The sequence below is a fragment of the Cnephaeus nilssonii genome (genome assembly GCF_951640355.1).
Source record: "Cnephaeus nilssonii genome assembly, chromosome: 4".
In the NCBI taxonomy this organism is placed as follows: domain Eukaryota; kingdom Metazoa; phylum Chordata; class Mammalia; order Chiroptera; family Vespertilionidae; genus Cnephaeus; species Cnephaeus nilssonii.
In genome coordinates this window covers 68,400,875-68,422,369 of record NC_137075.1, presented here as the reverse complement: position 1 = coordinate 68,422,369, position 21,495 = coordinate 68,400,875, and the positions used below count along the sequence as shown (strand labels likewise).

General features: G+C 41.5%; 1 protein-coding gene across 6 annotated transcripts in view; it reads right to left on the bottom strand.

Moving 5' to 3' along the window:
• The window catches only part of KIF23 (kinesin family member 23), a 50,913-nt gene that overhangs the window by 13,174 nt on the left and 16,244 nt on the right, over window positions 1-21,495 (bottom strand). For 3 of the 6 annotated variants that reach the window (XM_079768416.1, XM_079768414.1, XM_079768418.1), the window contains exons 4-18: window positions 17,407-17,512; window positions 16,854-16,990; window positions 14,923-15,032; window positions 14,332-14,499; window positions 12,540-12,581; window positions 11,678-11,790; window positions 11,212-11,333; window positions 8,164-8,266; window positions 4,094-4,173; window positions 3,886-4,005; window positions 3,509-3,635; window positions 3,028-3,186; window positions 2,062-2,219; window positions 470-643; window positions 9-188 (exon numbers count right to left, since the gene is read on the bottom strand). In XM_079768416.1, coding sequence (XP_079624542.1) covers window positions 9-188; window positions 470-643; window positions 2,062-2,219; window positions 3,028-3,186; window positions 3,509-3,635; window positions 3,886-4,005; window positions 4,094-4,173; window positions 8,164-8,266; window positions 11,212-11,333; window positions 11,678-11,790; window positions 12,540-12,581; window positions 14,332-14,499; window positions 14,923-15,032; window positions 16,854-16,990; window positions 17,407-17,512 — 1,899 coding nt within the window. The remainder of the gene's footprint in view (window positions 1-8; window positions 189-469; window positions 644-2,061; window positions 2,220-3,027; window positions 3,187-3,508; window positions 3,636-3,885; window positions 4,006-4,093; window positions 4,174-8,163; window positions 8,267-11,211; window positions 11,334-11,677; window positions 11,791-12,539; window positions 12,582-14,331; window positions 14,500-14,922; window positions 15,033-16,853; window positions 16,991-17,406; window positions 17,513-21,495) is intronic. The other 3 variants (XM_079768417.1, XM_079768415.1, XM_079768419.1) reach the window with 1 other exon arrangement.

The window sequence follows — 21,495 nt, the reverse complement described above, 5'->3', positions numbered from 1 at the left end:
TAACTTACAGGTACTGGCGATGGAGAAACAGATCTTGGAGTAGCTTTTTCTCGATCCCGCTCCCGAGAGGGTCTCTCTGGCTTTTCAGTTTTTGGTTCAGTAACAATAGCCTTCAGTTGTTTCAGTTTTTCATCTTTTACCCAGAGTTTATTTTGCATCTCCAGTTGTTTAGCTGCCACTCGCCGCTCCTATGGATTATCAATGGCAATAGACGTTTTAATTCAATTATACTATACAAACAAGTATACCAGATTACTGAAACACTCTGTCATAAAAACTATAGTTCTCCAATTCTTCCTGAGGTAACTATACTCCATAATGTTAATGAATTTCAAGGGCAGAGAAAGGAATGAACTGAACAGGCAACTATTGCCACCACCACCAAAACCCTAACCCAGGAGGTCATTCAAAACACTACAATTTGAAATAAATCACCCAGCTCTGCGATAGGCAGAGGGATGACACTCACGCATTCTTTCTCCCACTTCATTGTTGTTTCCGTCACCATGCCTTGCAACCTGGCTTCTAGTCTGCGTTTGTCAGAAAACTGTTGCTGAAGTTTCTGATTCTGAGCTTCAAGTTCCTGTTGCAGATTGCGCTTATCTTCTTCATAGATAGTAGTTGTTTTCTCTAAAATTTCAATCTGGAAGGCAGACCATTATGTTCAATAATTGGCATGTAAATATTTCATGTAGCTCTAAAACCTTTTATAATTTGTTTATGGCAAGCAGAATTGTGGAAAGAAAAAAATCATGGATAAAGCATTTTCCTCTAAAATTTCACCTGAATTTACTACCTTAATTCCTAGAAATGAGAACTTTTTAAACATGTTCCTCACTGAAAGATGAAGTTATAAATGATTTTATGTAAAAGTTATTTTCCCCTAAAATTCAGGCCTAATATTTTTTCTTCTTCTTATCAGCCAGGTCATCCTAACAGTCTGAGTTCCCAAACACTGGACTGCTGCTTGGTTTGGCCCTGTCTTTAGTCACTGGGCCTGTGCTAGTGGAGGTTGGTCAATGTTGGAGAAAGATGGTGCTTTTCCTATACCCATCACGCCTCAGGCCCAGGGTCTCTGGACAGCTGACTGTTGTGTTGGCAGCGAGAAGGGCACCACGGGTTATATTGAGAGGTGTGTTGTACGAAGGTGGAGTCAGAACAGACCTTGGTTCAGCAACCTCAGTAGAGTTCTGGCTAAGAAAGAATTCAGAGCCAACATTCAAACGATAAGACAGTTCATTTAGAAAGTCACAGAGGTAGAAGTGAGCAGTGGAAGAAAATAGAGATGCAAAAGGGGCCCTTGGAGCTTAGGAAAGACAAAGGTAAAGGTCACATGTGGGGGGTGGGGCGGGAGATGGGAAAGGAGCGGTTGTCCTCCAGAGAGGGAGAGCGCCAAACCTAAATTTTTATTTTTAAATTTATTTCATTATTATTTTTTAAAATTCTCACCCGAGGATATGTTTCCATTGAATTTTAAAAAGAGACGAAGGGAAGGAAGAAGGGTTGAAGGGAGGGAGGGAGGGAGGGAGGGAGGGAAGAAGGGAGGGAACATTGCTTGGTTGCCTCTGTATGCCCCCATGACCAGCATCGAACCTGCCACCTTTTGTTGTATGGGACAACACTCCAAACAACTGAACCAATCGGCCAGAACCTAAAATTTTATTTTTAAGGTTATTTTGGTTGAGATTAATTTATCTCTAAAATGAGTATTCCCCCCTAAATGATCCTCTATAAATGAGTGAACAAACATATATTGTCCAGTAATAAGTTAAAAAACCAAGCTATAATCAAAGCTAAACTCTAGAAAGCCCTTTATAAAGCTTACTTGTTTGGGCCAGAGAACATTTTCTTCAACTGTTAACATCTAACTCATAAAATTAAAGAGTATAACATCCCTTTTATGCTTTTCACTCACATTTCCTCTTTTTGGGGGTGGTACGTTGAAGATTAGTAAATAACTAAGTGATAACTCTTAGTCAGCAGTATTTACAGACCTGGAGAGCATAAGGATTAAGTCAGAGAACAGTAGCAAATAGCCATTCTAATATTGTCAAAACCAACCTTATATTCTAAAGTTTTGGTTTTTTTCTCCAGTCGTTCTATTTCCAATTTTTGTCCTGATATCACCTTTTCTTTTTCATTCAGTTTTCCTTGAATGGAGTATTCTTTATTTGAAATACCCTTGTCAAATTCTTGCAACATACCTTTAAAAGTAAAAGCTGAAACAAAAGCACGCAGGTTTTGTTTATTCCAATTCCAAAGTAACAAACCCACTCAACTTTTTTAGCCAATACTATAAAGTCTTACATTTTGCACTATGACATCCCAATCCTTATGGGTAAATAATTGGCTTTAAAACAACAAATACAAAACCAAAAATAACAGATTTATCCAAGGAACAGTTAGATCCAAATGGAATCCCTAGTCACCATTTACTAGCTATGTAACTTGGGCAAGTTATTTTTCTGAGCACATTTCCTCATTTCAAAATGGGAATTTACCACTTATCTCATACCTTTTTTTGGGGGTGAAGATGAAAATAAATTGATGATGGTGCTAAAAATAGATACATCACTGAGCACTAACTATGTACCAGGCTGTTCACTCTTCTACATGATTTTCATAAATTATCTCACAACACCCTCTGAAGTAGGAATAATTACAATCCCCATTTTTCGGACAGGGAACTAAGAAAGAGAGGATTAAATAATTTGCCCAAAGGTGTAGTAATAAAGTGCCTTGCAAATAAGTACCCAGTAGGAACTACAAGTAGCTATTATTCCTTTGTGTACATCACTGTTAGTTTTAAAATGGAAGAGAATACACACCAACTTTTTTCGGTTGCTTTACTTTCTTGGAAAAAAAAATCCGTGGGAAAAGTTTGTCAGTCTAATTAAACAATGCCTTGAGCACTACAAGTGCAAAGGGAGACAAAATAATCCTTTCTTAAAGATCCACCCCACTACAGAACTCAGATTCATTGCAAATTTCTAGAGTTAAAATGATTGTAAAAGGTTTTGGCCTTACATTGTTTGGTAAACTCATCAATCATCATTTGTCGTAGCTGATGGCGTTTCTCTAATGCTTCAATAAGCCTGGGGAGAGTCTGCTCATCATTGATATCCATAATCTCGCAGGACGGCAATGGTGGAAAACTCTGTAAGACCACTTCTGTAACCAACAGTTCTGTATTGAATTATAAAAAATTATAAAAAATTACACAGGAGAGAAAGAACTTATTTAAACAAGTTTAACACTGATTAGAGCTCCAGTCCAATTAACTGTGTATTTTCTTGAGTTGTCATAATCATACATTTAGCTGTAAAGAGAAAACCAGGAAAAAAATATGAGTTATCGTATGTAACAAAAGAAGTCTCATTTATATACTGGTTCAGATTTCTTTTTGCACTTGGTGCTTGAGGGTAAGGGAAATGAACAGTTTTCTTATGTGAAATAGATTGAAAAGACAGACTAATCAGTGGGCAAATAATCTGATTCCAAAACATACCATCTCCAACTGGACCTGCCCGAATGTGGTTTCGGTATCGCCGTCCAGGTGTTAAACCACATATTGCCTTATCTACTGGTCTTGCAACTTCAACTTCCTGGGTCACTTCTGCAAATCTCATGACTTGCTAAGACACAAAACAAATGGGAGATTTTTGTTTGTTTGTTGTTCTTGTTTTTACTAATAAACCTATCCCAAGTCCTGCCTTGGAAATTACTATGACACAATATTAAATTGGCCAACGGCTCATTTCTGTAACTGATGGCTCTGCACCAATTTTTTAAATGTTCAAAATGTCATTCTTCACAGACAGTTGTTAGATAACTGTTTTCTCTGTAGAAACCTGAGACTGTATAGGATAAATACATTAAAATTACCATGCTTTCTTCATAATCTTCAGCCTTTGGATTCACACACACGATCATGCGTACTTTTCCTTCCCCATCAAAGTAGTTCTTGAACAGATGGGTTAACTTTGAATCTCGATATGGAACCATCTATAAATACATTAAACTCCAAATAAACATGTAAGGCAAAAAAGGCACACAAAAAATAAAACTATACACATGAAAGGCTGTTACTTACCTTGTTAGTTCCATACATTTGGTTCTCTCTCAGGACTTCCATACATGTTCTTAGCGTCATTAGTGATTGGTTAATGTTACCTAACAGAAAAATATACACAGAAGACATCTGAAAAAAAAGTGTAGTCTGTTTGGCTATAAAATCCCTATTGCATACAACTATTAGATGGAATTAACAGATTTTAGTGGCTCAATTTAAAGAGCTGTCCATGCATGGTCTGGCAGTATTTTAATAGCAGTTTCAGGAGAGGTTGAATACCAGCCTTCAGGGATTCATCAAAAGGACTCTCCAATGAATGCAACATTATACTTCATGACCCATTTTCTTCTAAATCTTAAATTCCGTGAAATAGTATATTAGATGTAGATGTTTAATGTCCTCATATAAAATATTATCTCTAAAGCATGGCCATTTCAGGCTACAGTTGGCTCCATCAACACTGAAATCTCTCCTACACCCAGAGGGGCTCCTGTTTCTAAGTCAAGTGTCTTAGGACCCAGCTAATTCTTGTCCCCTCTACATCTAAACTTACAAGTATTTCTTAGGTGGCATACTTGTTACTTTTGACCACTCTTGTTTGGATTTCTGAACCAAGACAAGTCTGACAGATTAATCAAGCCTCCAATAGCACAGGAGATCTCACCTGCATAAACCCCCAAAGTGCGTAAGAATTTGTTTACTTTGGAACTCTGATTAAGGCTGATTAACGCAATCATGTTTTCATGTTTGGCCACCCTCTCAAAACACATGGCTCATCTGTACCCTCATAATATTCCATGATTCATGATTTATCTTCCTTAACCCTCAACTCCCAATGTCCTTTCTTATACCACTGTGCTCTCAGGAACCCATATTTGTTAACAGATTTCCCTAAATCCTCAAAGCTCTCACAGAATGATCCATTCATTCCTTTCCCTAATGGCCAGGTGTCCATATTGTCCATGCATACACTTCAGGGAGTCTATGTGAAAGGTCACAAATTACTTCTTTGTTTTTATAGCACTTATAGTTATTGCTAATCTCAAGATATTTATATTCATTACTACTTTGAAAGTATGTAGTTACTAGACCTGCTGGTGGGTTTTTATTTAAAGCAGCACATAAATTACTATATGACAAATGTTTTAAGCATACTTTAAAAAAAGTATTTCAACCTAATTGGTTTCCTCTATAATCTTATGTAGTTTATGTCATATATTAAAAAATAGTCTGGACAATGTCCACAGGCTTACCCTTTACCCATGGCACAAAGCCCTGAAACCTTACCCTTATTTTCCCGTAAGGGGAGTGCTTTCCCTCTGCGGCACTTTTTGAGTAAAAGCTGCGTGTTTTCTGAAGCCTGACATTTATAAGGATGGTGAACAGAGGGAGGCCAGCAACGTTTTCCTAATTCCTTGCTATTGCCTGGTAATATTCCTCCTACATGCCAGCTCCTGGGTCATTTCAGTGTTTATGCCCCAACCACAATCTTTTTTTCTTATAGTTCTCACTCCCTAAACTTGTGGTTCCTCATCCATATTAAAAATGATAGTCCTTCCTGTTTCTTCCCCCTAAGCATCTGAACCATCAGGTTTAAAACAAACAATAACAACAACAACAAACAAAACACAAACAAATAAACCCCTCAGGTTTCTAGTTGTTCCCAATCCAACGACACCTCTTTCCACATCAGGTTAACCCTTCTTATTATCCGAATTCCAGATTCCTGATCTTCTTATACAGTAGTCCCCCCATATCCACAAGGGATGCATACCAACACCCCCAGTGGATGCCTGATACCATGGATAGTACCAAAACCTATATATACTATGTTTTTCTCTACACATATTTATCTATAATAAAGTTTAATTTATAAATTAGGAGAAACCAAAATGGCGGCATAGGTAAACACCTGAAATTGCTGCCTCGCACAACCACTTCAAAACTACAACTAAAAGACAAAACGGACATCATCCAGAACCACAGAAAGGCTGGCTGAGTGGAAATTCTACAACTAGAAGGGAAGAGGAAAGCACACAGACTCAGAGTAGGTGCAGAAGTCAATTGCAGAGGTATGGAGGCGCGGGCGCGGAGAGGGCTGGCAACTGAGGACACGGTTGTCTTTTTCAATCGGGAGAGAGACACAAGCTCCCGACTGCTCTGAACTCCAGTTCCGGGTGAGACTCTGGGGACCCAGACTCATACCGGGAGAAACTGGACTGTCTGGCATTGGGCGGAACTCGGCGGTTTTCTCTCATCTGTGCTTGCAGCGATTACCGAGGGACACTGAGATCAAGGGGCCTCTTAAGGCAGGGCTGAGTATCAGCCATAGCTGTTTGCTCTGCCCTGTTAATTCCCTGAGACCCTGCCCCACCCAAGCTGTGTGCAGAGGCTTTTGCACATGAATGGCCTGGCCCTTTGCAATCTAAAATTAACTAACAAACTGCAGCTGGGTCAGAGAGCCCCCAAACTTCCAAAAGAAGGGCCAAGGCCCCACAGCAGCTTGCATTGCTTCACAGCTGAGCCTCATCTGGGCACCTCCAAACCCCAAACAAAGAAGAGGAATCTGCAGATCTCTCTATAGCTCCTGCTGGTCGGCCTCAGGCAGAGGCTAACTTAGCACCTCTTTAGAGATTCAAGAGCCATTATATCCAGTGTATAGAGTGGGACCATCCAGATTAAAATTCCTCAGATCCATAAGGGACACACTCAGGGGGCAGACTCAGTGAGCACCAAAGCCCCACTGAAGCAAGTCTTGCCTCATAAGGGTGTCTCCAGCACAGAAGTTCTCTCAGTGTAGACACAGCTGATCCGCACAGCCAATTGGCCTGGAGGTCAATTCCTCCCAGGGATACCAACAACAATCAAGGCTTAACTACAACAAGACTGTGCACACAGCCTACAAAGGGGTGTACCAAGAGTGTCCACCTCAGGTAACTGGCAAGGCTGAGCCACTGGGCCCTATAGGACACCTAGCACACAAAGCCACTCTAACAACACAGGGAAGCGGCCAAAATGCGGAAGAAACAGGTCACAAATGACAGAAATGGAGGAAAGCAAACTACTGGATATAGAGTTATAAGGTTTTTCAAGAATTTTCTAGAAAAGGCCGATAAATTTAGTGAGACCCTCGAGAATATGAAAAAGGACCAACTAGAAATTAAGCATACACTGACTGAAATAAAGAATAATATACGAAGATCCAACAGCAGACTAGAGGATTGCAAGAATCAAGTCAAAGATTTGAAATTCTTGCTGATTGGCTATTATTGGAATTTCCTGCCTAAAGGATATGGGTGTATCCCATAACCTTAATAAAAGGGATAGCAAAGCCAGAGTGGGGTGTAGTCCTCCCCCTAGAGGTGGGCTCCCACCTGGCCCCCAATATTCCCAAATTAATATTTTTCTAGTCTTTTTCATTTGTGTTCGGCCTTCTCCAGAACCCAAACCCTGAACCTGAACCCTGAACCACGCGGGACGTGAAAAGGGGTTCCCACACCATTACATTTACTGAAATGGTCTCCTTATCTGCCTATCTCTTGTACTAGGCTGGGCTCTCTAGGGCAGGGCTCAATCCCATATATCTGTGTTAATTCCTGGCACACAGTAGGTATTCCAAAAATATTAGTAACATAAAACATAACTTGAATGGCTACACAAAAAGAAAGACTAAAATAAAAATAAAACACCCACAGAATTCCTTTTAATTGGCTTTAGTGTTCGAAGATTTTTCCCCCATCCAGAAGCCAATTTTTACAAATATGAATGCTGGAGTAACTGTTAAATTACTTTGCGTTAAGGACCCAGGTACTGGCAATACCAGCAATAGATTTAACAGATCCTTTCAATATGAATATAACTTGTATTTACTTTAGTAACTTTTCCATGCTTTTTAAACAAATCAGTGTAATGTAACAGATTGATACTAAATCAGTATAACTAAAGCAACCACATTAACCATTAAATTTAGCCTCTAAGTTATGAAATTGAAGACAATTATGCCTAAATCTCCTATCAATAAGCAGATGATAAATTGGCATTGCAAGTTTTTAAAAGGTGTAGCAATATGTAAGTATTATGTTTTTACTCACCAGCTTCACGTAATCTGTTCCCTTCTGCTTTTGTCCGGTTAGTTCTTTCACTTCCAGCAAGATCCACCAAGGACAACTGGCTTATAGTGATTTGTTCTTTTTCCTGAAGAGATCATCATAATGCCAACAACATGAGCTATAAGTGGTTTACAATGTTTTTTAAACATATTTAAATTAACAAATTATTATGAATACTAGAGGCCTGGTGCACAGCATTCGTGCACTGGAGGGGGGGTTGTCCCTCAGCCTGGCCTGTGCTCTCTGGTACCCCTCGGGGGATGTCTGTGGGCCTAAATTGGTAGTTGGACATCCCTTGAGGGGTCCTTAGCGCTGCCAGAGAGGTGGGAGGCTCTGAGTCCGGCTTCTGGCTGAGTGGCATTCCCCCTGTGGGAGCACAATGACCACCAGGGGGCAGTTCCTGCGTTGAGTGTCTACCTCCTGGTGGTCAGTGCACATCATAGCAACTGGTCATTCTGCAGTTAGGCCTACTTGCATATTAGGGTTTTATTATATAGGATAATATTTGCACAATATAAAATGTACTGGTAGGGGCAAAGGACACAAGTTTTTGGGGAAAAGTTTTCTAAAAGCATAAGATAAATATACTCATGACATTAATGATTACTTGCCCATTGTCTGGTCTTCTACATTATGCTGTAAGCTCCATGAATGCAGGGACTCTGCCTTGTAATGACTTTATCTCCAGAATCTTACACAGTGCCTAGCTCTCAGCAGGAGCTCAATAAATATATGTTAAATAGTGAGTCTAGAACAGAGCTAGCCTAAAATTTTTTATAATCATATATTTAATAACTTTGTGATCTAATAATTTCATAATATGCTAATAATTTTTATAAGAAATGAAAGTCGAGGCACATAACTGACATTGTAATGTTAGATGCGATTCAAAGAAAATCAAGTTTCTATGGAATCTTGATTTATAACCATTTTCTAGCTAACATTTATCTAGTGTTGACTACAAATCAAACACGGGGTTAAGAACTTTATATGTACTACCTCCTTTAATCCTCTCAACAATATGAGGAGTTTATTACTATAAGGTCAAATAGCCAGGACATTAAAAGGAAATAAAAATTCGAATCCTAGTGGTCTTCAATACCATGCTGTAACATTTCTTCCTGACATCTGGAAACTTTTGTGATACCACAATTTCATAATGCATTTTGAATAGAATTACACCCTAATAGCTTAAAGTTATTAAATAATTTATATTTGGGCTCAAGTGTGGTTACTAATTGATGTAAGCCTTGTAGCTCGACAGTCCCTGCAATAAACAGTGACCAAACAGATCAGCCCAGAGAAGAACCTTTTAGAATTAGACATCTCCTGAACTAATCCTACGCTGGAAAGTTAACTGCTGACAGTTTAAAACCATTAACTGAATTTCCACATACAAAATGAGTCTTCAAAGGTAAAACAATGGATCACAAATTCTTATTTATAAATATTTGTAAACCTTTTTCATAGCAAAAATTCAGGTTTTCAGATTAGCCAGTTTCTACACATCTAACAGAATAATTAAAACCAACACCTACATATATTATCAACCCTAGAGGAGCGATTTTCAACCTTTTTCATTTTATGGCACACATAAACTTACTAAAATTCTATGGAAAACCACAAAATATATTTTTTGCCTACCTGCCAAAAAAAGTATAATTTTGATTCATTCACACTGGATGGCTATTATTGTGTTGGCTGTCACTTTTTTTATTTGACAATCTAAGGGAAAATAATAGGTCAGTTCGCCTAACTAAATGGTCAGGTGTTGCTTGTTTTAAAAATCCTTGCGGGGAGAACCAACCAATGAAAAACAACTGAAAGCCATCTTGATGGTCTTGACACTAATTTTTATGACACAAATTTATAAACGGATTTTCTAATTTAAAAGTTAAAGACCTAGATATTAAATATGTATTTAACTTGATGTTTTTATCAGCATAAAGGAGATCATTTAATAGTTATTAAAAACAGTTGCCAGAGATAATCTGCATGGAGGAAAAAAACTTGCAAATGGCTAATAAATTGGAAACATTATTTTTAATATGTAAGAGATATTCAGAATGCTCACAATGAAAAATACAACTTTTTAAAGACATTTTAATTTTTAGAGAAACAGAGGAAGGGGAGGGGAAGAAGCGAGGAAGGAAAAGAGAGAAACATCATTTTGCTGTTCCATCCATTATGCATTCATTGGTTGATTCTTGCATGTGCCCTGACTGGGATAGAACCCACAACCTTGGTGTCCAGCAGGGGTGGGGAACAGCTGCACCATGGGCCATATAAGACCTGCTAAATCATTTGGTCTGGCCCTGCCAAGGCATTAGGGATGAGTTAATTATGTGTTTGATCAAATATAGCAGGCTAATTTTTAAGTTGATAATTTTGTGTGGCTGAGAATGTTATAAGCATCCAAAAGGCCCTTGGCAAAAAAAAAAAGGTTCCCCACCTCTGGTGTATAGGGACGATGATCTAACCAACTGGGCTACCTGGCAAGGGCCCAACTTTTTTAAGTATAAGAAACCACCCTGAGTAGTATCTAGTTTTGTAATGAAGAATGACAGTTTGGATTAAGAAGCTTGGGCTGGATTATACAGTGCTTTGTACTGGATCTGCCAAAGCATCTATCCAGCTTGGTATCCTGTGCAAGTTTGTTACTTTCTGGGCAGACATATATAAAATCTTAGATGGTCTCCTTAAAAATCAGATGGTCTCTTCTGTACTGAAAGCATTTTTATGTTTTCTAGTTAAAAAATATTTTCTTACAGACATTGTGCAATAAAGCTGAACCAGGATGTGTGGTTTCTGCAAATGCTTTAACAGCTGGTAAAATTTAAAAAATTAATATTTGTACTGGTAAAAATAAGTTTTAAGTTATACTTTAACATGCTAAAAAAAGATTTCTGTGGCACATCAGTGGAAAATCTTTGTTCTAGAGCAATCTTCATTGCAACAAAACCTCCCTGATTTAATTCTAATTCCAAAAATTAAGGATTCAGTTAAAAAATCTTATACACTACAACTTACCTGTAAGACATTGTCTCCATCTGCATCCAGTGGGGCTTGAACTAATTTAATATTGAATACACTATGGGAACGGCTGGATTCACGATTCAAATGTGTGTTAGCAATACGTCTCTTTTTCTGGCCTATAATAACAGGGGGGAAAAAAATCATTGCTCAAATCTGAACTCAGCCATTTCATTATATACGGTTTCTTTCTTCTTTCTTTTTAAATTGATTTTCAGAGAGAGAGCAAAGGAGAGGGAGAAAAAACAGTGATCAGCTGCCTCCTGAATGTCCCTACTGGGGATAGAGCCCACAATCATGTGCCCTGACCAGGAATTGAACTGGCAACCTTTTGGTGCACAGGGAATGATGCTGAACCAACTGAGCCACACTGGCTAGGGCTATACACACTTTCTACTAAACCAAAAAGTACTGCTGGTCAAATATATTTATCATTTTATAGTTTTCTAATTTTAAGTCTAACCTTTCCAGAAAACTTCAAAAGCCTCTTCAGTAGATTTTACTTCTACTTCTGTACATCCTGCCACATACATATTATGATTCTTGTCTTCACGAAGCAATTTAGATTGTAGAGGCCTATGGGAAAGAAAAAATATAGAAGTTTGCTAAGTTATGAGTTATTGAGTTATTAATAAATTGAGTTATCTAAAATGCCAGGCAACATGACATCAATTGTTATAATGGAAATAAGCCTAAGCAAGAACCCAGAAAAATATTAAACAGTTAACTTTAAGGATATATACAGTTAAGATTAGTTATAAAAACCTATTTTGTTTTAAAAGTTTTGCTCTAATTTGTTCTAACAAAGTACATGATATAACACTTACTAAACAATTAGAGATCATCGTAGTATTATAGCAACATTACATGCACAAGTTAAACATCAAAATTTAGTATTTTCCTAAATTTAAAAGATCAATGGATAGATCTGATTCTGACCTCGGGTCAGCAAAAAAAAACACAAAACAAAAACAAAAGCAAAAAAAAAAAAACCAACAAAATTCAGAGAGAGTTTGGTATATACCAGGAGTGGCAATCCAAAGTGGCTGGTCAAGTTTTAGTCTGTATGATAAGATAACATGGGAAAGGGCACTGCTTGTTTGGTCTCAGTCTTGTGAGTGGTGGAGATAAAAACATTTATCAGCTACCATCACCCACTAAATGGCTGATTTTTTTCAGGAAGCAAGGAGGGGCTCATTGGTAGCAAATACCACAGTGCCAATGAAAAACCACCTACATACAGATAATCCACAGATGCCAAACACTAGTATATATCTGCACCCTTCTCCTTATTAAAAAATAAAAAAGTCAACACAATCACATACAGAAAGTCTGTGTTCCTCATGGGGGTGCTGTAAACGTTCCACCTACCAAAGGAATAAGGTATAAGTTACTGTTTTTACAGCAGCCATCTCACAGTAACATATTCAGCCCATAGTATGTGACAGTCACAATGAGTTGTATCTTAAAAATCCTCCAATGCAGTATTTCTTCATTGTATTTAAAAAAAACATACTAAACATTAATCAGTTCAAAAAAGCAGGTAATATACCACCTTAACAAATTAAAACTGAACTCAGTGCCAAATAAGCACTTTGTGAGTTTATTCAAAAAGTTATAAAAAAGATTACAAAGAAGGCACACAAGTCGTATTTGTCAGTCCTTTTGTGTAACGAAATAAAATCAAGATAATAGGCGCCTATGAAAATAACCTCATTTAGGACAAACAAAAACTTGGCACATGTGCAAACATGAAACTGACTGTTAGCAGTGAATAACATCACAAAAGTTTAGGAAAATGGGTATGCAGAACTGACACTTAGTTGTTGCTTTTTTAATTAACATATTTTTATTGATTTTAGAGAGGAAAGGAGAGAGATAGAAACATCAATGATGAGAGAGAATCACTGACTGGCTGCCTCCTGCACACCCCCTACTGGGGATTGAGCCTACAACCTGGGCATGTGCCCTTGGCCGGAATCAAACCTAAGACCGTTCAGTCCACAGTCCGACACTCTATCTCCTGAGCCAAACGACACTTTGAAACAAATGGGAAAGTAATTAGTCTATACACTGTTTAATGTAAGTAAAAGTGGATATACTGACACGTGTTCTCAGTCTAATGTTTTTCTAAATCCAACTCCTTCTCCAATAATGTTGGATTAGACATACACACAAAAGTTAAATATATGACACATGTCTTCATATTATTGTTCTGAAAGGCCCTAATGAAGAGGGCATCTATCTATATATATCTATATATCTATAAAAGGTAATTGTGTAAGCGTTCGGGAGTTCGATTGCTCGCTATGATGTGTGCTGACCACCAGGGGGTGGCGCAGAATGAAGGAAGGATCCGGCCAACAGCAAGGGAAGGGAGGCCCCAGCAGGCAGCCGGAAGACCCCAATTAGCCCTGATCGCAGGACAGGCCTAGGGACCCTACCCATGCATGAATTTCATGCACCAGGCCTCTAGTTGAAGTTAAGCATTTAGCTTAGGAATAAAACCATCAACTCAAAAACCAGGTATTAATATTAGACATGGGATTCCAGAGTTAGCTCTGGCATAAATGCAGATTCATTGTTTGTGATGTCAGGTTGTAACTGGTCTTCGTTCTCATCAGGGCAAGACTTAAGGACAGGGAGTGGTCTTTTAACTCTGGCAGAATGACAACAGAGATGTCATTTCACATTAATCAATGAGGGAAGGTCTGTGAATATTAGTTGTACAGACAACAGCTTTAGGCTCCATTTTGTAGAGATCACCAAAACAAATGGTTACAAACTCCCAACACTCAGTGTCAAGTTTTTGAAAGGTAGCCTCAGGGCACATTGATAGTGAAACTTCCTTATCCAATTAAGGTCCTTCTTAAAATATAGCTCAGGGACAAGAGTTTTAAAAAATAATGTCAGGACTCCTCCTTAGATGCTTTAATCCACTAGGTCCCCAGAACATCTATATACATACATAATAAAATGAATCATCAAGCACCAGTTGCATGATACACAGTTATATTTCATTTTGAAAACAAAAATAAGCATTACCCCTATTTAAGGCTCACTGAGGTGAGTGCCCCAAGATTACGCAGCTAAGCAGGGACTATCTTCACTACTTACTTAGGTTTTATGGGATCAAACGGCACCTCTTCCAGTAGATCATATATGTAATTATTATATATTTCAATATAAGACACAAATACGCCATAGACACTATCCTCATCAACTTCTGCTTTGCAAAATTCTTGTACATTTATCATATCTGCGAACTCTGGATCTATTTGTCGTCTGAAAAAGGGAAAAAAGCCAGAAAGTCTGATTTTCTACATTGTGAATATCGAAAGTAAATGATCCCAAGAGGAAGCTAAAAGATACAGCACAAATGTCCTGCCTTACAAGCAGAAAGAACTTTATTCACTCACAATCAGCCAACAATACTCCCATGTCTTCCCAGATAAATAGCACAGGCTTTTACACCCTCTTCCACCCACAGTGGCACCTTCTCTAAGCAGTGATTCAAGGGCAGTGTGTTCATAAAGAAAAAGAACATCTGAGCAAATAAAGTTACTTGAGAACATTCCTCATCTTTGATCTCACTAATGTCAACATGTCAGGCCATCTCTATTTCATGTGCATCATTCCCTATGCCTGAGGAAACCATCAGACAGCGTTCCCTTCAGGCCAGCATTGTAGACAAATGCAATTACTTACTTGCTAGAAGGGGTCTTTGGGTTGGGTATGGCCTCTCTTTTCTGCCGTTCTAATAAGGCATCAACTTCACACTGTATATCCATGCTATTCCTATCATTAGATTTAAAAACCTAAAGTGGGGATAAAAGTCAAACCATGATTTTGAGAATTTGACTTAAATTGTAAGAAACATATTTGAGAACTGAGAAGTTTATTTAAACACCAGAGGCCCAGTGCACCAATTCGGCCCTAATTGGTGGATCAAGGCTGGGCCTGTCCGGAGGAGGAGATGGCGGGAGGTTGGCTGGCTGGCCAGCCCTGATTGAGGCCTGATCAGGGCCGGGCTGGCTGGGAAGAGGGGCCGTGGGCAATTGGCTGGCGGGCCCCACCCCCCAATTGGTGTACAGCAGGCCAATTGGGGTGGGGGCCAATTGGGGGTGGGGTCGACCATGGGGAGAGGCTGTGGGCACCCCCAAACGTGGTGGAGGGGGCCAATGGGGGGCCAGCAGCCTGGGGGAGGGGCCACTCCTGTCCCCTATTGGAATGGGGGGAGGAGCAGATCTAGAGTGGTGCCGGCTAGGGGGAGGGGGTGTGGGCCAGTCAGGGTGATGGGGGCCCATCGGGTGGAATCTGCCACGGGGGGGGGGGGGGGGGGGGGGGGGGAAAGAGGGAGGGGCTGCAGGAAGTTGGCCAGCCAGCCCCACTCCCTGATCTGGCCAGTTCGCTGGCTGCAGTGGGCATCATAGTGACTGGTCATTACAGCGTTCTAGCCGCTTGCTTTTTATATATTATTAGAGGCCTGGTGCACAAAATTCGTGCATGCGGGGGGGGGGGGGGGGGGCGGGGTGTCCCTCAGCCCAGCCTGCACCCTCTCCAATATGGGATCCCTCTCACAATCCAGGACTGCTGGCTGCCAACTGCTCACCTGCCTGCCATACTGATTGCCCCTAACCACTTCTGCCTGCCAGCCTGATTAATGCCTAACTGCTCCCCTGCCAGCTTGATTGCCCTTAACTGCCCTTCCCTGCAGGCCTGGTCACCCCCAACTGCCCTTCCTGGTAGGCCCGGTCGCCCCCAACTTCCCTCCTCTGCTGGCCTGGTCACTCCTAACTGCCCTCCCTTGCAGGCTTGCTCGCCCCCAACTGCCCTCCCTTGCAGGCCTGGTCCCTCCCAACTGCCCTCCCCTGCTGGCCATCTTGTGTCCACTTGGGGGCAGGATCTTTGACCACATAGGGGCAGCCATCTTGTGTGTTGGAGTGATGGTCAATTTGCATATTACTCTTTTATTAGATAGGATAGAGGCCTGGTGCACAGGTGGGGGCCGGCTTGTTTGCCCTGAAGGGTGGCCCGGATCAGGTTGGAGATTCCCTTGGGGTGTGGGGTGGCCTGTGGTGGTTTGCAGGTCAGCCACGCCCCCTGGCAACCCACGCAGAGGCCCTGGTATCTGGGATTTATTTATCTTCTATAATTGAAACTTTGTAGCCTTGAGTGGAGCCAAGCCTCCTGCTTGCTCCGTGGCTGCAGCCATTTATGTTGGGATTTGTTTATCTTCTATAACTGAAACTTTGTAGCCTTAAGGTGGAGGCCAAGGCAGGCCAGGGATCTTCTATAATTGAAACTTTATAGCCTTGATTGGACGCCTGGGCACGCCAGGGTGTGCAGAAAGCTTGGCTTCCTCCATTGCCAGAGAAATCCAAGCCTCCTGTTTGCTCCATGGCTGCAGCCATCTTGGTTAGGCTAATTTGCATACTCGCTCCTGATTGGCTGGTGGCTGTGGCTTGTGGGTGTAGGCAGAGTGATGGTTAATTTGCATATTACTCTTTTATTAGATAGGCTAGATATTTAGGATTTCAAAATGTATCCAGTAGTTCTCCCATAATGCTACTGTATACACAGGTATCTTGGTCCCTGTGTCAAGTGAAACTGTTACAACATAAAAGAATTATACTTACATATCTTTTAGCCTGAAATGACCCTATACTGTTAAAGATCATGTCCAGACAACGAGGAAGCAGCCCTCCTTCCCCTGGGGAACCAGTCATGGTGTGAGTCTTCCCACTCCCAGTCACACCATATGTGAAAAGGAGACCTGCAACAGAGCAAGTCACACTGGGTTATATCTCAAAAGTCCCCCACTTGTAGTATTTACTCATTGTATTAAAAAACACTTAAAATTAACCAGCTCAGCGCCTGACCAGTGTGGCTCAGTGCTTGAGTGTCAACCCATGAACCAAGAGGTCACTGGTTAGATTCCTGATCAGGGCACATGCCCGATCCTCAGTAGGGGATGTGCATGAGGCAGCCAATCAGTGATGTTTCTATCTTTCTATCCCTCCCCTTCCTCTCTCTCTAAAAAAATAAAAGTAACCAGCTCAAAAAAGCAGGCTTAACACCACCTACCAAATCTGAATTCAAGGCCAAACATAAATCAAATATACAAATACCAAAAAAGTTTTATCAGAGGGGGAGAAAAAGGAAAATCCAACAAAACTCCAAGAATCATACCATTTTTGCCATGAATGAGGTCATCTACCAAGTGATTAGCCACAACATCAAAGAGCTCCTTCTGGGTGGTATGAGTGCCAAATACTTGTTTAAATGAATACTGAGTCTGTGGAGAAGGAAAAAAATAAAAGTGCATAAATGAATCCCACTGTATCTAGGTTAGTTATACATGTTTAAACCTATTCAGATATTTCTTTATGAACATTTAAGATCTAGATGCACAAAGAAATAGTATAGATGGTTTTTAAACCTGGAACCCTGAAAAAAGTCCTGCCTTGGCTGGTGAGGCCCTGTTGACTGGGCATCATCCCATGCATTGAAAGGTTACCAGTTCAATTCCCGGTCAGGGCACATGCTCGCGGTTTTGGTCTCAATCCCTGGTAGGAGGCAGCCAATCAATGTTTCTCTCCCTTTCTCTTTCTCTAAAAATCAACAACAAAAATATTTTAAAAAGTCATGAGCTACCTAATTATACCAATTATAAATGTTAAATCTTTACATTTATAACTACTGAAGAGAATATAGAAAAATTTAAACCCACTAATGCTTTACAGACTAAGGCTGACTTTGTTTTATTTAAATGACCAAGAAGATCAAAAGGTATTATAATGACTCAGTCAGTATATGAAAATCCTCACATATTACCTCATTATACCACTTTCTATTTTTTCTCATAAAGATGTCATTTTAAATGGCATAGCAGCATAAAACTAAGTATTTCAAGGTACTGTTTTTTTAAAATATATTTTTAATTGATTTTAGAAAGGAAGGAAGAGGGAGAGAGAAACATCAATGATGAGAGAGAATCATTGATTGGCTGCCTCCTGCAAGCCCCCGTTGGGGATTGAGCCCACAACCCCGCATGTGCCCTTGACGAATCGAACCTGGGACCCTTCAGTCCACAGGCTGATGCTCTATCCACTGAGCCAAACCAGTTAGGGCTATACTGTTGTTTTTTTAAAAACCAGCAGTGAAATGTAAATATAAACTCATTAGAGTTTTTATATAAAATTAGAGGCCTGGTGCACAAAATTTGTGCACAAGGGGGGGGGGGTGAGAAGAGGTGTCCCTCAGCCCGGCCTGCACCCTCTTCAATCTGGGACCCCTTGAAGGATGTCCTACTGCTGGTCTGCAGGGATTGGGCCTAAGCTGGCAGTCGGACATCCCTCTCGCAATCCGGGACTGCTGGCTCCTAACCGCTCACCTGCCTCCTGCCTGATTGCCCCTAACCACTCTGCCTGCCGGCGTGCTCGCCCCCAACTGCACCCCCCCCCCCCCCGCCACCGCCAGCCTGATCACCCCCAACTGCCTCCTCTGCCGGCCTGCTTACCCTCAACTGCAACCCCTGCTGGCCTGTTCGCCCCCATCTTCCCTCCCCACTGGCCTGCTTGCCCCCAACTGCCCCCCTGCTGGCCTGCTCACTCCAAACTGCCCCCCCCCACTGTCCTGATCACCTCCAACTGACCCCCACTGACAGGGTGAGGGACTGAGGGCTGTTTGCAGGCTGGCCATGCTCCCCGGTGATCCAGGCTCCCAGCCCCTCCATTTTCTCTTTTCTTTTTTTTTCAGCGCCTCCTTGAGCGGAGGCCAATGCTGGCTGGAAGCAGGTATCTGGGATTTATTTATCTTCTACAATTGAAACTTTGTAGCCTTGAGCAGAGGCTAGGGCAGGCTAGGGTGGTTGGGAAGCTTGGCTTTCTCCATTGCTGGGGGCAACCCAAACCTCTTGCTTGCTCCAGCTCTGTGGCTGCTGCCATCTTGGTTGGGCTAATTTGCATACTCACTCCTGATGGCTGTGGGTGTAGCAGAGTGATGGTTAATTTGCATGTTTCTCTTTTATTAGTGTAGATAAACTTTAAATTAATTGTGATCTTTGATTCAATTATCAAATCTCTTTCAAAATTGATTATTATAAAGTCTAATCATATTGCCAAAAATATTACCAAACTTATACTTGGAAAATTAGATTTGATCCCCCAAGTGGCCTGAGGTGACCTCTGAAAATAGTTTGCTTTTCACTCAACCCAGAAAACCCCACAAAATCATGCAAATCAAGAGACTCAAATCTTCATGTTCACTTTAAGAACACCTGTGAAACTGCCCAGGCTACTAAGGTATCCATATTCAAAAAGCCACCAAGTATCTGAAAGATGTCCTTCACAGAAGTAGTGTGCCATTCTGTCGTTACAATGGTGGTGTTGGTAGGTATGCCCAGGAGAACAGTGGGGCTGGATACAGGGTTAGTGGCCCAAAGGGTGCTGAGTTTTTGCTGCACATCTTAAAAATGCAGAGAGCAATGCTGAACTTAAGGGTTTAGATTTAGATTCTGGTCATTGAGCACATCTAGGTGAACAAAGCTCCCAAGGTGCCGCAGATCCTACAGAGCTCATGGGCGGATTAACCCACATGAGCTCTCCCTGCCACATTAGGATGATCCTTAATGAAAAAGAGCAGATTGTTCCCAAACCAGAAGAGAAGGTTGCACAGAAGAAAAAGATATCCCAGAAGAAAGTGAAGAAACAAAAACTTATGTCTGGTAGTAAATTCAGCATAAAATAAATAAATAAAAATTAGATTGGAGATTGGGGTATAAATTATGTAAATTAAAATGTTCTAATTGTTCATGGGCTAGAGTTCTATTATTTCTATTTTTATTATTTTTAGTTTTATTGGATTGTAGACATTGCAATTATTTCTGCAAGTTTCCTGAATTTCTTGCTTCATGAAATGTTGGTGCTGAGTTATTTGGTGCATGAGTTTTTATTACAATTTATTATGGACTAGAGGCCCGGTGCACGAAATTCGTGCACGGAGGGGGGTTGTCCCTCAGCCCAGCCTGTACCCTCGCCAATATAGGACCCCTCAAGGGATGTCCGACTGCCCGTTTAGGCCCGATCCTGTCCGGGCCTAAACGGGCAGTCGGACATGGACGGGATCGGGCCTAAACAGGCAGTCGGACATCCCTCTCACAATCCAGGACTGCTGGCTCCCAACTGCTTGCCTGCCTGCCTTCCTGATTGCCCCTAACCGCTTCTGCCTGCCAGCCTGATCACCCCCTAACCACTCTGCTGCCAGCCTGTTTGCCCCCAACTTCCCTCCTCTGCTGGCCTGGTCACCCCTAACTGCCCTCTCCTGCAGGGTTGATCACCTCCAACTGCCCTCCCTTGCAGGCTTGGTCCCTCTCAACTGCCCTCCCTTGCAGGCCGGGTGCCTCCCAACTGCCCTCTCCTGCTGGCCATCTTGTGGTGGCCATCTTGTGTCCACATGGGGGCAGGATCTTTGACCACATGGGGGCAGCGATATTGTGTGTTGCAGTGATGATCAATCTTCAGATTACTCTTTTATTAGATAGAATAGAGGCCTGGTACAGGGGTGGGGGCCAGCTGGTTTGCCCTGAAGGGCGTCTGGGATCAGGTGGGGGTTCCCTTGGGGTGTGGGGCGGCCTGAGCGAGGGGCCTGTGGTGGTTTGCAGGCCGGCCACACCCCTTGGCAACCCAAGCGGAGGCCCTGGTATCTGGAATTTATTTTCCTTCTACAATTGAAACTTTGTAACCTGGAGCGGAGCCAAGCCTGGGGCTCCCTCCGAGGCCCGCAGCCATTTGTATTGGGGTTATAATTGAAACTTCGTTGCCTTAAGCGGGTGGGCCTGGCCAGGGTGTGCGGAAAGCTTTGCTTCCCCTGTTGCCGGCGGCAACCCTGGCCTGCTCTCTCAAGCTCCATTCTGCCGCCATTTGTTTGAATTTGTTTACCTTCTATAATTGAAACTTTGTAGCTTGAGTGGAGGCTTAGGCCTGGCCAGGGCAGGTGGAAAGCTTGGCTTCCTCTGTTACCTAGGAAACCTTGCTCTCTGTGGCTGTAGCCATCTTGGTTTGGGTTAATTTGTATGCTCGCTCTGATTGGATGGTGGGCGTGGCTTGTCGGTGTGTCGGAGGTATGGTCAATTTGCATATTTGTCTATTACTAGATAGGATAATCAACATTTACAGTCATGGGAAAGTACACATACAGAAGAGAGCCCTGAGTGTAGTCCAACCTGGTATTCAGAGGTTTGAAAAGGAGGAGCCCGCAAAGAGTGGCCAAGAGACACAG